General features: G+C 42.5%; 1 protein-coding gene across 2 annotated transcripts in view; it reads right to left on the bottom strand.

Moving 5' to 3' along the window:
* Positions 1 to 12,864: 12,864 nt before the first annotated feature.
* Positions 12,865 to 16,698, bottom strand: part of CREB3L2 (cAMP responsive element binding protein 3 like 2) — a 128,210-nt gene continuing 124,376 nt past the window's right edge. For both annotated transcript variants that reach the window (XM_032783197.2, XM_032783198.2), the window contains exons 11-12: positions 15,750 to 15,984; positions 12,865 to 13,539 (exon numbers count right to left, since the gene is read on the bottom strand). In XM_032783197.2, the coding sequence (XP_032639088.1) occupies positions 13,464 to 13,539; positions 15,750 to 15,984 (311 nt within the window). In that variant the 3' untranslated portion in view covers positions 12,865 to 13,463. The remainder of the gene's footprint in view (positions 13,540 to 15,749; positions 15,985 to 16,698) is intronic.

Genomic DNA, 16,698 nt, shown 5'->3' with positions numbered 1-16,698 from the left:
CGCAGAAATGAAAACAGCACTTAAAATAATATATTGCACCCTTGGAAAAAGGGATCAAACACACTTCTAGCAAGTCCTCTTTACCTACATCTACAGAATTAATTGGCGATGCAGCTTATGACAATTGCCTGCCTTAACTTTGTCTCATCTATTCCTAGAATTATTAAAAATGCCTTCATGAGAGGTAGGTCAAGTGGCCAAGAGAATCAGATGCTGCCCTAATCCTCTCAGAGTGTTTGTTTATGCATTAATCTCTTCCAATTTCCCCCCCATGCAGTCTGTTTTTAGTACACTACCAAATCAAACACCTGGCTCCATCACAGAACCTATTAACAAACGAAATACCACACCCCCTTTGTTCCCTGCCTCACCCTTTTGTTGGCAAGCCACAGTGTAAGAAAAAGGCACAACACAGGACTGTTTAAACACCTGGTATAATAGTGACAATAATATAAATTTAAGAATGTAAAGGTTGAAGGTGGGGCTTTGACGAAATCACAGAGGAATATACCCAACAAGCACCTAGTTTTCAGTGTCCAGAATCCAGAGCCACACCAAGGCAATGTGACAAAAAAACAACACCCCCCCAAACAAACAAAATCCCTACCCACACACCACAAAAACACATCCATAAGAAAAGAGGGACAGGATGAGCAATACTGTTATTCTAAAAAAAAAAAAAATTCAAAGGGAATACTTTAGGATCACTTGCTGTATAAAAATCACACTGTGTGGAGGAGACTTTTGCAAGGCACTTGAGCTGAGGGGATCCTTAAAGGCCATTTAGAAGCTTCAGTTAGTGCTGACAGTGGCTGCCCACCTTGTAAGTAGGGTAAACTGGTGAGAGCTTATTACGGCTAGAGAGCGTGTGCACGCACACACATTCCACTGCCTTGCACTTCATTTCTGGGTAAAATTCAGTGCTTGTTATTCTCTACAAACCCATAATGCTATAGAGCCTAGTTACCCCAAAGACTCCTCTTGCAATGCTCCACCATGTTACTTGGAATCAGAACAGTACAGCTAACTATCCTATGGGTATAATTGGAGGGGGTCAGCGCAGGGCATTGCAGGGAATTAATCCCTGTACCAGGGCTTGGGGCAGGTTAGGGACAAAGGGGAGGTAACTTGCACTTTCCATATGCTGAGACTGCCAGGGGAAAGAATTGCCCCTGCCATCACTACATGTCTGTACTATATTATGGGATCACCTATTTTTGCTATTGCTGCTGAAATTTGCATGACTAATTTGCAACATATGGTGCTAAATAAACTTCCAATACATTCTGCTTTATAGTAGCAATGAGGAGTGAATCTGAAGGCTAGTACGGTAAGGCCTTACTCACACAATTACACCCGAAACATGTCAATTTTTAAAGAAACAGGAGAAACTTCCTGAAAATACCAGGTTTATTCATAGATTTCTATGTAGACTTCATTCCCTGTGGCTAGACTAAACTGGAAGAGATCAGTACATCAGAATAGAACCTTACCAGGCTTTGACAACATCTGAGAGTTTTGTGCTGGCTTCCAACAGCAGATATCACAGTTCACAGGTTGGCAGTGATACAGAGGCTCAGGCTTTGGGATAAAGGAAGTACCTTGCATCATTTTGCAATGACTCCTCTGGCTGGTTTGGGAGCCTTGATGGGCTTCAGCAGGTGTTAAGTCCTCCTTAGGCAGTAGGCTCATGGCTGCAATGCCTGGCTTGAAGAGCTAGGGGGATGGCATGAATGAAACAGGAAATGCTCAGACAGGATTACATTCATCCCTGTACACAGGGCCAGGAAAAAGCCTTTGCACTATTTAGTGTCATTGAAGTCCTATTTTGAAGACTTCAATGGTGCACAGATTCTGTGCATGGCGGTAGATTTCAACCGGGGGGGCGGGGGGCAGGGGAAGAAGAGAGAGAGAGAGAAAATCCTTTCAGTTCTCCAGGTAAGAGAGTAATTTTTGAAGAGTTCTAATTACACTCAGCTTCTTCCTCCAACCTAAACCCAGGACAGATTTACCTAGGCTAGCTTAGGTTTCCATTCTGCATGCTTGGTTCAGGCACACAAGTCATTCTATGGTCAAGCAACTTCTTCAGAGTAATGCTTGATATATATTGACCTGATCTAACATCAGTTCAGTACTCCATTAGACAGAGTAGTTTAGCTGCTTTGGTTATGGCTGCATTAGACAGACAAGTGGACAGTCATGATGTGTCTCTTTGCTAAACTGTTGATTTTGTTGGTACAAACGCTCTGAGAAAAAAATTTAAGCAGCTGCTGAACATTTTTAAATATTGCCTTTAGAAAATGGAAGAGGTGCATCTCAATAAATTTGAAGCTATTCATCAAGGGTTTTTTTATTTTTTTTAACTCTTTAAAAAAAGCCACATAACATAAAAGCCAGAATTGAGACTTTTTTCCTTGTAAAAGAATACACAATTCCAATTTTGTAAAAAATAAAATGTGTATGTAACTTGAAATCAATAAAAAATTTGCAACTTAAAAAAATTGAATTAACACACCTCTTTTTTAAAGAAGTTATTGTCTCCCTCCAGTATTTGAAGCCCAAACAAAGCACTAAGAACCTAAGAACAAAACTGACTATAACCAGAGTGAAACTGACTTCATTAGTTTTCAAAGTCCTTGTTAAGAGGAATGCAAAACATAAACAAAGAGCATACTTAACAAATAAAGAGAACTTTTAAAGTGCAATAATTTCTAATACCTACTTTGTATATAGCGCTTTTCATCAGTAGAGCTCAGAACTTTGCAAAGGAGGTCATTATCATCATCACCATTTTGTAGACGGGGAAACTGATGCACAGAGATGTCATGGCTTTATCTCAAGGTCACCCAGAAGGCCAGTGGCAGAGCTGGCAGCAAATCCCAGTCTAGAGTCACAGTCCAGTGCTCTAACCAGTAGGAAACACTGCATCTCTGAATGCACTGAGTCATGGCAGAGATGCAGATGCGTTCACAATACATGAATTTTAAACACCCATTGTTTCTTCATCTGTTTAGAAAAATGCACTCAGATACACTGTGAAAAATCAGTGGCTGGTGAAGGTTCCATTTCTCTATTGCGACTACAGTGTCCATAACAGGGGCAGATACTCAGTCAAATAATGTCATCAAACTGTCAGGGGCAGACTCCAATAGCCTCTCTCACTGATGTCCATGGCCCTAAACATGGCAGAAAGTGTTACTCAATGTGAATGCAGGTATCAGGATCTGGCCCTGAGTAAAAATAGTAACAGATTTTCCAAAAGACAGTATGTACTGGAGGGGGACAAGGTGTGAACATAAAAGTCTCATGACCCAGCATTTACTTCTACCACATGGCTATCTGGTGTAATCACAAAGTGATTACCACTTACCTCACGCTGCTCTAAGGGGCATAACTACTATGACCATTGTTGCTTAATTCAATATTGTTAATAGTCACCTTGCATTTTTATTCTCAAGCCCTTATTTTTCAAGTGGGCAGAACTCAGCTGTAACTACTTAAGACAGAAAGATAATGGTCATAATTGGTCACTTTCTTGATGATTTTCCATCAAGATTTTTCTGCTCAATTTCATGCTTGTAAAATGTATCCTGGATTGATAGCTCTGGCATCTGATATCCTCTAGTCAGAGAACCAGGACTGCTGTGGCAGTCGGGGAAGGATGGGTGTTGCAACATGGTCTCAGTGGTGAAAGCAGAGGAGAATGCATGGGATGCTTAGGACTCCCACAAGGACATGGCATATCCCCCTCCACAGGGAAGGCACAAGATATTTAATTCAGATGCAGTGGCCAGTCAGGCAGGCATAAGCCCAAATTTCAGGTGGATTCCTATACTCACCTTAGCTGCTCTCATGCCCTTTGGTTCAAGGCACTTCTTACAGAGGTCTTCAATCCCCAGCTGTAGCAGCCAGGCTGTTCAGTTAAGTGCTTCCATGCTACTAGGAGTATACACCTGTGCATGGTACAATCTGGGGCAAGGGAGCAGCTGCTGCCACCCCATGCATGCTTAGTCTAGAAGAGCTATTCTGCTGTACCATGAGATAAGAATGGTATCGAAGACTGGAGGGGAAAGAAATGTACATCCAGCAATGTTACTTTTTCACTCAATCCAGTGGAGTACCCAACCCAAACAAGGATGGCCTCGTTCTTTTCCCAGTTCTTGCCACAGACTGCCTGCATGACCTTGGGCAGGTCATTTCATCTCTCTAGCCAAGATTTTCAGAAGTGTTTAGATATATTAGTTGCCAGACAGGACAGCTACAAGCTCCCGCCCCCTGAAAATCAGACTCTTAAGGTGTCAAGGTGTCCCAAAACAGAGCCATACAAAATCCAGTTATGTCTCTGCTTCTGTTTCTAGGATGACCAGACAGCAAGTGTGAAAAATCGGGAGGGGTGTGGGGGGGGGTAAATAGGCTTCTGTATAAGAAAAAGCCTCAAATATCATGACTGTCTCTATAAAATCGGAACATCTGGTCACCGTTTCCGATCTGTACAATGAGGGTTATAACTTCCGTTCGTCCACCTTTTATCTGTCTTCTCTAGTTAAACAGTAAGTTCTTTGGGTACACAGCATGTGTATATACAGTACTCAGCACTGTGGGGCCCTGATCTTAGTTGAGAGCTAACGAGATATAAACAACATCAATGGCAGAGAGCCCCTGGAAATGTTAATTTCATATTTGATTGATGCATGTCTATTCCCAAGCTCCACATATTCGCCATGTCACCATAGCAAGGCTCTCAGCTGGGAGAGGAGAAATGGAAACTTATTCTGTTACAGTGTGATCCTCTCTCACTGAGAGAAATACTGATTGATTTGTACCAGGCTTCTGGCTGGATGCTGCTGCTTGCCTGCCTGAGGCCTTTCGAAAGGGAAAGAATGTTCCTTAATCAGGTGAGAATAACGGTTTAAAAACAAAATGGCAGCCTCCATTTTAAAATTGTGGTGGAAAACCACCACAGGAACAAAAGTGCATTTTTCCCCAGTACATGCGTGTCTCAGAATAGACTTCAAGTTGCAGAGGATCCTTGGAAATAGGAGAAAGGCCAGAGATACGTTGCCCATGTGCCCATGACCTTTATCTGCAATGTCATCTAGATTTTTTTTGAGGATGCTTTAGTCTACCTCATAGATCAAGCAGTGGAGTTCTTGATCCATCCACCCACTCAAAACACAGAATGTGTCAAAGCCAAAGTATTAACCTGGATTTGGAGCATTCATCCCAGAGGCAATGGATATTCAAGGGCAGATCCTCAGCTCTTGTAAATCAGGGCACATCAATGGAGCTCTGTCAACTTATATACGGTGAAGATCTGATCCCCAAAGTCAAGACAGTCAGTCAATATTACCAGAATGTAGACTTTTTTAAAATACATCTATGAATTTTGTATTAACATAGCTTAGTTTCATAATTCCATAAAATGCTATTAATATTACAAAAATGTTACCATCCCACCTCCACCATGATTAACAAAAGCAATTCTCCAGTTTCAGCAATCTTGGTAAGAGAAAGGGGCAGACAATTACCGTGAAACATATACATATTTCACTGCTTTTAATCTTCTTCCAGTTCAGTGACATATTAGATAATCAGGTTAATACAAAAATAAAAATACATAAATAAAAAAGTCAGACATGGTCTTCTGCTTGCAAAATAACAGAGGAGACGAGATTTTAAATAAATGGAAAGACAAAGGAGCTATTTTTGCTTTTTTTCTACATAAAATATTTATTTGCAAGAATGAAAAGGCATAACATATTTTAGTTTTTACTTAACTACATATATATAATCCTACAAAAGCATTTAGTTTTATTCCAATAATTGTTTGCTGAATTCTACAAGAAAACAATTTCTTTACACCAAGAGACATGTTTGCAGTGTGAACAACCAGGTGGGAATGTATCCAGATGAGCAGTGCATGTATAGAAGTCATTACAAAAAGAGAGTAACCAACATGTACACGCATGGTTAAACATACATTTGGCAAAAGAACATAGATGTCAGCAAAGTGAAAGGAGGCTCTGTTACAGTTTATTGAGGTGGTTTGGTGGATTTTGTTCTTGCACGGTCCCAAATAACTGCCATCTTTTTCACAATGGATAGTTGTGCTTAATATGCATATGGGCAAACCACAAACGTGTGTCAACTGTATTTGCGCACACACAGAGTGTAATCAAAATGATACATGGATGTAACCTGCAAGGTGACATTGGTTTGGATGGCCCAAAACATCATTTCTGACCCTCCACAGGGAGGCATTTCATTTTAGAGGAGAGAACTCCAGATAATTTGTTCTCTGGAACACACAGGGGGACTGGAATATACCTGCAATTTGAATTTATATGCCCAAGAAAATTGTTTGCAGTCATTTTTTATTGAGCCTAACGTGGTTAAGAGGACATGTTCATGGGAAAGGAGGATCCTTTAGCTCTTGTACCAGAAGACTAATTGTATTCCTTGAACTGTCACTCCCAGACTTCACGTCTTATGGCCTTCTAAGTTACTGCCCTAAAAAAAGTGGCCGAAGCTGTAATTTCATGAGACAAAAAAGTGACACCCAAAGGCTAATTAGGGTAAAGCCAGGTATATTTCCCTGTACTTATCCAGAGCTGTCTACATCAGGTTTGGTGTTCAGTCTAGGCTCTACTGACATACATCTTCATACACAGTAAGAGATAACACTTACAGAATGTAACAGTATAGCTTTCAGATAGGTAATACCACTGCTAATCTCATTTGCACTGGGATTCAGACAGAACTTTCTATTGAACCAAGTGGAATGTGTGCCAGCTGCTCAGAAAAACGCAAAAATGATGATGTATAGATGAATGAAAGCCTTTCTTTAGAGTGTCTTAGTATTTTAAGAAAACTCCTGCAAGTGTCTTTAAAAATCACTCAATACACATGGTATTGTTAACTATATCAATTAAGAAGAAGGGATTCCATTACTTCAGCATCACTGTACCAGAATCAGCTATGGGCTGATACAAACACAGATATTTTAAAACGGAAGTCTGATTGTGACTCACCCACTTCTGCTCCTCTTTTCTGTCCTTACTCACCCCATTATATGTACAATAAAAGATCAGATTTATTTTATCCGTGTTGCATGAGAAAGTGGAATCCATTGAAAAGGTCAGCCCCATTATTCTCCATGCACAGGGCTACATAATTAAAAAGGTAAGGAAGGAGAGAAGGTAAGATTTGTGGGGGGGGGAGGAGAGGGTGTCGTTCTATACAAAGATTTTCCTTCTTGGCATGAAGAAATTTTCTCTTTGCTGTTGGAGTCCCTTCATCTCAGAATTACTTCACACCCTTTGAGGCAATTTTGGAAATGCAGCTTTCCCTTACTCCATATCCTCACATTTTACTCTCTTTGAGGGATGGGTTGGAAGTGGGCTGTAGGTCAGAGCAGAGACTGGTGGCAGTAACTAAACCAAAATACAGGCTCATTTCCGTCTCATGGGAGTTTCTTGCAAGATCCAAAGCAACACGGGCTTAGAAAATAGGAGGCAAAACCACATCTGTGCCTTAATAAAGAAAGGCAGATGTGTGAGATATGCATATGGAAAAACAAATTCCTGTCTCATGTCCAGGGTCTCTCTGAGCACAATCTATCACTGAGGCAAGGCAGTTAATCTGGACCTCACCCACAATCTAAGACTGAATGTCCATGGTGCATCTGCTGGGTTTTAAGATTATTGGCTGTGCACATTGACTCACTGACTGAACCTGTACGCATTTATCTAATGCACTTCTGTGTGGCCAGTTTATCCCCACACTTCCAAGAGTCATTTGGCCTTAACACTGATAAACAGTAAGGGCAGCTACAGTGCAAAGCTGCAGAGTTATGGAAGCAATATAGTAGTTAAACAAAGCACCTCTACAGTATACTACTTTACTCCCAACCACCAAAGCAAATGACCTACTGTTTCACCTTCAAAATGCAAAACATTCCCTTTCTAATTAGTGCTTTGAGAATAAAATATTTTAGTCACAGAGCATAAAAATACTAACTATATTTCTGTTCTGGGGGGCGGGGGGCTTGGGGGATTGTACAATAACTGTTGGCACTAGCTAGAATTTAGAGCCCAAATACCCTGTGGCAATCCCTCTTGATGTGGCAATTAATATTACTCATTCATTTGACTTACACTGTAACTGTGTCTAGACAATGTCCACTGCTGAAAGTGAGTTTTCATAGGAGCCCCCCCCGCCAAAAAAGGGGGAGTGGAGGGGACAGGCAGAGTTAAATTTTAGTCTAAAAATATATTTTGATTCAGATAAAGCTATGGGGTGTCACAGGGTAGCTGGTCCCTATGGACAGACTGAGCCCTGCTCCCCAGGACCAGAGCCAGTGAGTCCAATCCAGCCAATAAAGAGAGCCGAGCTACACCTGGGCCTATAAAGGGCTGCTAACTGGACAGCTGGAGGGGGAATTGATTGAGACAGGCTGTGCCCTGGAGGAGGTAAAGTCACACCAAAGTGGAGCAAACTCCAGTGGTGGGGCCCCTAGAGCAAGGGGGCCAGTGGCTGAGGGAGACAGCCCTGAGGCTGCTACCCACAAAAGGGAGCAAAACTGGCCAGAACTGGGAACATGTGAGAAATCCCTGAGAGGGGTGGAACTGGAACCTGAAAGCAAGGACTGAGTTAAGCCTCTTTTTTCTGTTTGTTTACCTGGGTTTATTAAGAAAATAAACCTCCCTGAAAGAGACTGAGCATGGCAGTGCATACTTTGGACCTGGGGAGAAGCCCGGCCCAGTGACAGGAGCCAGCTCCTCAGATGGTATAAGTCAGAGCTACTCCATGTAAACCGTGTAAATGGAAACTCAGCCAGCTGAGATCTGGCCTATGAACCTTGGTGTATTAAAATATTAGTCTGCACAGAACAAATAGTGAACATACCTGAAACTGCAACATAGCAGTTGGTATGCTATTTATAGTTCTCTCTTCCTCCTCTCCTCCATACTAACATGACTAGAACTGTCACATGGCCTGGGCCTGATTTCCATAAATATATATTTATATTAAAAAATAATGCCCTACTTTCCATCATAGCTTAACTTCCTAGACTCAAAGACCGACAGCTAGGGGAATGTCTGAAGGTTATAGGGGACAAGCAAAGTTTTACTGGTGTGGTAAAACATTGGTTTGGGAATAGGGTTCCATGTAGGCAGCTTTCAGGGTGTCTGTGCAGAGGACCAGCACAAAGGCTATATACTGCGTAAGTCCCTAGGCCTGGGACGCTAAAGTGGGACTTAGATGATTGCTTGGGACTTAAGTGGTGCATGACTTGTGCTGACCCTATAGCCAGGAATGAATTTCACCCCAGAGTAAACAAGTGACTGATTGCTAGAAAAAGGACAAAGGGTACGTCCACACTACCCGCCAGATTGATCGATATCTAGCGTCTCATCTAGATGCGATAAATCGATCCCCGAACGCACTCCCATCAACTCCGGACCTCCACCAGGGTGGGAGGCAGCAGCAGAGTCAACAGGGGAGCCGTGGCCATCGATCCCGCACCACGAGGACGGGAGGTAAGTCGAAATAAGATGTGTTGACTTCAGCTACGCTATTCCTGTAGCTGAAGTTGTGTATCTTACATCGACCCCTCCCCCCAGCGTAGACCAGGCCTTACAGAAGAAACTCATCTCATTAGCATTAGATAGACACTGTCAGGTTCAAGTAGTTTATTTTAAAGGAATAATATTCCCCAGCAGTGACTTCAACCCAAATGTTGTGCTAGTTTAGGAGAGCCACAAAAAACAGCTAAAATTTCATTTTACGCATCAAACACATTAGAGCTATAGAGAGGCTATTTTTATGGTCATAAGAACACAGGAATTGCTGTACTCTACATTATCCATACATAGATCAGACCATCTAATCCAGCAGCCTGACTTAGACAGCAGCCCATATCAATGAAGATGTAAAACCCCCATAAATGGTGTGGTGTATCCAAGCTGAGTGAATTGCAAAAAGCAAATAGTTTTAATGGTGATTAGCAATGATTTGGGGAAATTCTCTATTTTAATAGTGTAAATTATTATAAGGAAAACAGGGACAGAATTCAATTTTTTTTAAAATTAGTAACGTTAATAGTGTCTTTACTGGGAGCGAATGCACTTGTGCATTAAGTAGGGTAATGGGCACGAGAGATTAGACAGTTAAGCCTCCACCTACTCCACATTCACATTCCATACACAGCTATATAAATAATCCAAGAGAGACAGAAATTTTGGGCCTGTTTTGCAGGAACACTGAGCCCCCCCAGTTTCACTCAAAGTGAAGGGGACCTGGGGATGCTCTGTAAACCAGGTCTTTCGTGAATCTGCTAATCCCTGACTCATGCCTACCTGATTTGTACTTGGATGCCCTGAGATAGCCAATATGGTAAATCTAACAGGTCATAAATTTTCCCCTTCCCTTTAGTGACCTCAGGTGGTTAAAATAATGCAGACATCACTTGTGTCTCAGTTCAGACACTCCCCCACTCACACTCATCTTTTCCTTCCTCTTTCCATCGTGCGATTATAATGTGGGTTCCCAAAGGGAGAGCTGCGTGACGGTTGTCTGTGTGCGCTAGAGCAATCCAGAGAGCCTGAGAGAATTATCATGGCTGTTGTGACTGACCCTTAATAAGAGGGGATATGCCTTAGGGGTGGTACTGACCCACACTGACAAGAAAGGATTGACTGTGAATACGCTCACAATGGCATTTCTCTCTCATTGCCAACAATTTTTTTTTTTTTTTTTTAAAGGCACCTGGACAGATGAATGGGGTTTGACCTGAACAGGAGTCGGCAACCTTTCAGAAGCGGTGTGCCGAGTTTTCATTTATTCACTCTAATTTAAGGTTGTGTGCCAGTAATACATTTTAACATTTTTAGAAGGTCTCTTTCTATGTCTATAATATATAACTAAACTATTGTTGTATGTAAAGTAAATAAGGTTTTTTAAAATGTTTAAGAAGTTTCATTTAAAATTAAATTAAAATGAAGATTCCCCCCGGACTGGTGGCCAGGACCTGGGCAGTGTGAGTGCCAATGAAAATCAGCTCGCATGCCACCTTCAGCACGTGTGCCATAGGTTGCCTACCCCTGACCTAGAAAGTGATGCACACAAGTAGTGTACATACCAAATTCCATTATCTTCTCGTGGAATAGGGGCACATGTCCCACTCTTGCCAATCTGAATGTTGTTTCTGATCATGGTACAGTGGGGACTGATCCAAAGCCTACTCAAGCCAAATGGATTAACTTCACTGGGTTTCGGATCAGGCCCCTAGCGAACAGATGGGATCGTGAACAAAGGAAGGGAGACTAAAAAAGGAAAAATCCAAACAGGAAAGGATGAAGCACTGCAGAGGCTACACTAAAATACAAAAAAAAAATACAATTTTTCTTTAAAAATATTTTATAAAATAGAATACCTGGAGGAAAGAGCTACTGTACATGGTATAAAACACAAGGCTACACTAGTTTTGTCTCCTTATTTATGTGAAAAAGGAGAGGTTTGGTTTTTTTTTTTAAAAAAAACATTAATATTTTTTTAATCAAGTTTTCCTGGTAAATTGCAAAAGTAGCTGTACTATTCTGTCCTATTTAGGTTTTTAGGCTAAAGTCATCACTGGGAACTCTGAGCAGCCCTTTATAATAACCAAATAAAATTCAGAAGCAATCACTGGTGGGTTGGCTGGACCACGGAAAGGACAGTTGTGAGTGGAAAGGGCAGCCCTGCCATTGGCACAATCTGGGTATTGAGAGAGGGAGAATCACTGCACTCGAGGCAGTGTGCATTAGATGCATCAGCATGGTGCTTTAGAAGCAGTATAGTCTAGTGGATAGGGTACTGCACTGAGAAGCCGGAGACTTGGATTCTATTCCTGGCTCTATCAATGACCATCTGACACACCTTGGGCAAGGCATTTCCCCTCTCCGTGTATCTATTCCCCCCTCCCATCTTTTTTCTGCCTTGTCTATCCAGGATAGCGGCTTCAGGACAGGGACAATCTCTCATCATGTGTGTGTACAGCGCCTCGCACAATGGGGCCCTGACCTTGGTTTGGTCTTCTAGGTAGTTTTGTAATAATAAATAACTAGAGAGGGAGACCATCAGCACTGACCTGAACGCTGTCTAATTAGGAAAATATTTGTTGTATATTCCCAAGCGGTTGCTTTAATTCCATTTACTTTTACTAAAAGGGAGGAGGAAGAGGAGCCTTATTACATTCTAACAATCACTATAGGGAACTAAGTTTAATTTTAAAAAAACACATTTTTTCCATCTTGATTTCAAAGTTCACCAAGAACGCCTGCATGGTCTTGGGAGCTTGGCTCTCCAGTCTGGCTACCAGAGTGAAATTTTGAAAAGCTAATAAATACTATTTACAACAGCAGCAGGAGGCTGGGGGAAAAGAAGAACCTAGAGCAATCTGAGGGCTTGTCTACCTCAAAAAACTGCACCAATGTATCTAAATGGATTTAGAAACTAATTTAATTAAAGCCATGCAATCCCCTAATGTGGACGCTCTTATTTTGGTTTAAGAGAGCCTAGTATTGATTTCGTTTATGCCAGTAAGGAATCAACTTAAGCTAAATGGATACAATATACTAGTCATAATCTTATTTAAAGATTTCCACACAAGGGAATCACACAGATTAAACTCAATCAGTTTCTAAACTGATTTAGCTAAATTGGTGCAATTGTAGACAAGGCCTGAGAAGATACACGGGCTGATTGAACTTTGCCTGGATCCTTCATAAGGATGGCAACAGTAAAGAAACTTCACCCACCATGTGATAAAGGGGCAGGAAAAGGGAAGAGAGAGAGCAGGGAGAAGGAAAACTTAAAAAAAAAAAAAAAAAAAAAAAATCAATACTGCCATTGAACAGACTCTCCTGTCTGTGCTGTTGGCTCAACAGAACTAGTCTCTGTTCTCTGCCCTCAGTGGGAGGGATGGGAACCGTGAACACATTTCTCTCCCCATAAAGCTCCAGTATGCCAAAAGTGATGGGCATGGAGCTGTGGCCAAATCCTGAGCTGTGTCACACTGCATCTTTCAGTTTCCTTCTCCCACATGACCTACCACAAATGTTCCCCCGTGAGTTACATTGATCCCACTCCTCCATTCGATGGCTCTGCCCCTTGATTAGGGTACATACACAAACCAACCAGCTGTACACCGTTGGCACCAGCCACCTTTAGGATTCAAACCCTCCCTTGTATTACCAGTCAGGTACAGCAGTAAAAGCAGAAGCAGGTTTGTGTGCCCGGAGGAAAGGACAAAACGAGGACAACTGCTGCTGACTCAAGTCAGACTCTTCAGCCAGATCAGAAGTTGGCAGACTCTCTCTCTCTTTTGCCCTTTGGTTCCCTGATGATGATGAGTCTGGAGGAAGGGGTGGGCCTTGGGTTGGAAAGAGGGGAGGATAATGAGGGGGGGAAAGGCCTCTTCTTTAAGAAGTGGCATTGACTCGTCTATCAATTTCAATTATTTTCAGCGTTTCATTCACTTCCAACTCTGAGCTGACCCTGTGAGGAGAAAAATAAAAAGGAATGTTATACCTGTATGGAATCATGCAAAAAGCGCACACCCCACTGAAAGTGGCTACTGCTATTACAATGCCTATTATTTACCAGGAGCTCACTGGTTGGAACTTGGTAACGCATCAAATTAGTCAGCTCTTCACCCTAAAATAGATATGCTGGGGTAGGGGTGGGGCGGGAGCAGGGTGTCTCATCCTAGTGCTTTAAGAGACATATCCAAATAAAAACCCATTTGGTACAATCGAAAGGGTCTGTTGAAGAAATCCAGACCTTGAGCAGCATGGTGGTGGCAGGGCATGAAGTAGTACAGTGAGGGAAGAGACCTAACACATCAGTTCTTCAAACCAGAGAGTCTCATTTTCCAGGAGCACCAAATCTCACGTTATTTTAAAGGAAAGAATTTAACAAGGAATTCCATGCAAGTTTCTCAGGGTGACCCTTCTAGCAGTACATGCTCCACCCTCCCAGCTCTGCCCTGCAGCAAACTAACAAGGCATCTTGAGTGCAAAAGGGACCCAGTTCCTCATAAGCCGCCCAGTCAGAAATCTCAGCAATCCACAACCTCATGTTGCCATTCAAATGGCAATGTCCCATGGCCTGCGCATTTTTAGACTGCTTGATGATGCGTATTTCCCCTCAGCTTTCAGCACGTAGGCAATGCATCTCCCTCTGGTTTATATTTTACTGGTATTTTCCATCCCAAGAAGTTATTATTTGTATAACGCTGTGTGTGTGTGTGTCTATACACACACACGTGCACGCACATCAGACACGAAGATGGATGTCTGACAGATATGGCAATTTCCCGCAAAATCTTTCTGAATTAAGTTAAACCTTACTGAATTAAGTTTAAGTATCTTAGGAGCTCACTGTACCAAAAATGCAAATGTTTGTGTGTGATTGTGGGATAGTATGCAAGCTGTCTAGGAGATAAGACTAATATAAATGCTGGGAAGTCTTATGAGCTTCCAAGGACTCTTTTAAACAATGGGCTAAGACAAGAATGGACTGTTAGTTGAGTAGGGTTCCTAGGACATACTTGGATGGAGGTGGGGGGAAAAATGCAAATGCCAACCTCCAGACCTGATCTTTTGAAGCTTCACCCTGGGAAGGGGACTTTGGTTTACAAGTTATCTATTCCCAGGATCAAAATGCCCAAATGGCATAAATGAGTAACTCTCAGGTTCATGAGAGCAAAAGGAATTATGAACTTGTTAGCCACAGGAAAACCCCTGGATGGGGTTTGAAGGACTGTTCACTCACTCTTCTTGGAGTTGGGATGACCTCTGGTAAGCTTATTAGGATAAATATAGGTTCTTTTATTGTTTTTAATATGTTTTCTCCACCATGCTTGTACCTTAAGAATAAATGCGCTTGCTTAGAAAGAACTGTGCGGTAACTTAACTGTGGTAATTACGCTGTTCACCATCTGAGGAGAAAAGTAAAGCAGGCCTGCTTAGGCAGTCTGACTTTGCCAGGGAATTCACAGTGTATGCACAGAACTGCGCAGCCTGGAAATACACTGGTCAGGAGGGAGAGAGGCACAGTTCTCCACCCAAGAGAGGGGAGTCAGAAACCTAAGCTTGGATGACCTTGGTGAACCAGCGAGGGGGGAATATAGGTGCAGATGCCCTGAACCATGACAGGGTGGATTACACAAAGTCTTGTGTCAGTGTCATCACTAAAACATTCTATAAGAAGCTCTTATTAATACAGGCACAGTAACAGTCTTAAATGACATCTATACTGCTATTGTTGTTTGAGAAGACTACCACCCTCTAGCTAAAACAGTATAAGTCAAAGGGACCCACACCAGGCTCAGCAGGAACCCCATAACTACCGGCTTTCCAAGCATATCGTCTTGGATAGGAAACATAGTCCAGTGGGTTGGACATAGGATTGGGAGTCAGGAGACCAAGGTTCTAATTTTGCCTCCACTACTGACTTTGGGACAAGTCACTTTACCTCTCCTTGCCTCAGTTTCCCTTCCCGTTCTTAGTCTTGTCTATCTCAGCTGTAAGCACATAAGGACAGGGACTGTCTCTCGCTAGGTGTTCATACAATACCTAGCACAATGGGGCCCTGATCTCGACTGGGGGCCTCTGTGCACAACAGTAATACAAATAATTGTCCAGGAAACATGCAACAAGAAATTTCATATAACTCATGCCTAGACCTGCTTCCTCTGCACTCACCTGTGCGGCTGCCGCCCCAGCACCACTGATTTCTCTAGCCGTGTCTCATTGGCTATTGTGAAATGTGTGACTTTGTCCTGCTGTCCCCCTGGCACAGATTCCAGAGATAGTGCTGTGTGTTTGGAGGCATCCACATGCCTATCCCAGACCTCACTGCGATCTGCAAAGGAGATTGAACTGTACTGCTCCTCCAGTTGGTGGGGCTCTTCGTAAATTAGCAGACTTCTTGACCGTACTGTGTACAAATAGGGGAGGCAGAAACTAAATGAGAAACATAGCGAGCCCAGACATAAGGGTACTGGACATGTGGGGAATTGAAAGTGGACAAATATAAACACAGTAAATCTAACTGCATAGGATTTTGCTACCCATGCAGATTAACTAGAAATTCTGGAGCTAGGGAAAGATGCTGCACTGACAGCCCGCCATGTATGCCCACAGTAAGTGCAATATGAGCACTGGTCATGCAAGGGTTCTTCTCCACTAGTCCAGCCATTGTGCCAGAACCGGAGGGATAACTTCTGGGATAAACACTCAGATATCATGGTGACAGGCTTTATTTTAACATAATAGTTACTGGACACAGCTAGCATCTACTTCCATCCTGGTGCCCCATTCAATCCTTGGCCTCTGACACTGCCAACAGAAAGGCAAATTGATATAAGTTGTGTTGGAGGTTTTTTGGCAACGTGAATACTTGGCCACTTGGAAGTGAACTGAGGCCAAGCTCACCTGGAATCTTTCGGGAGCTATGAGTCTGATGCCTGCAGCTGACACACAGAAGGCTGACTGGAACTATCAAGTAGGTTGGGGAGTAACGGACTCCATCCCTTCATGATGCATTTCACCAACAGCATGGGTAACCCAGCCATTGAACTTGTTCAACCCACTCGATACACTTGCATTTCTATAATGCAAAAACACCAACACCTCAAAACCACTAGAGGTC

The sequence above is a fragment of the Chelonoidis abingdonii genome, chromosome 1 (genome assembly GCF_003597395.2).
Source record: "Chelonoidis abingdonii isolate Lonesome George chromosome 1, CheloAbing_2.0, whole genome shotgun sequence".
NCBI classification, from domain to species: Eukaryota; Metazoa; Chordata; order Testudines; family Testudinidae; genus Chelonoidis; species Chelonoidis abingdonii.
This window is presented reverse-complemented; position numbering and strand designations above follow the sequence as displayed.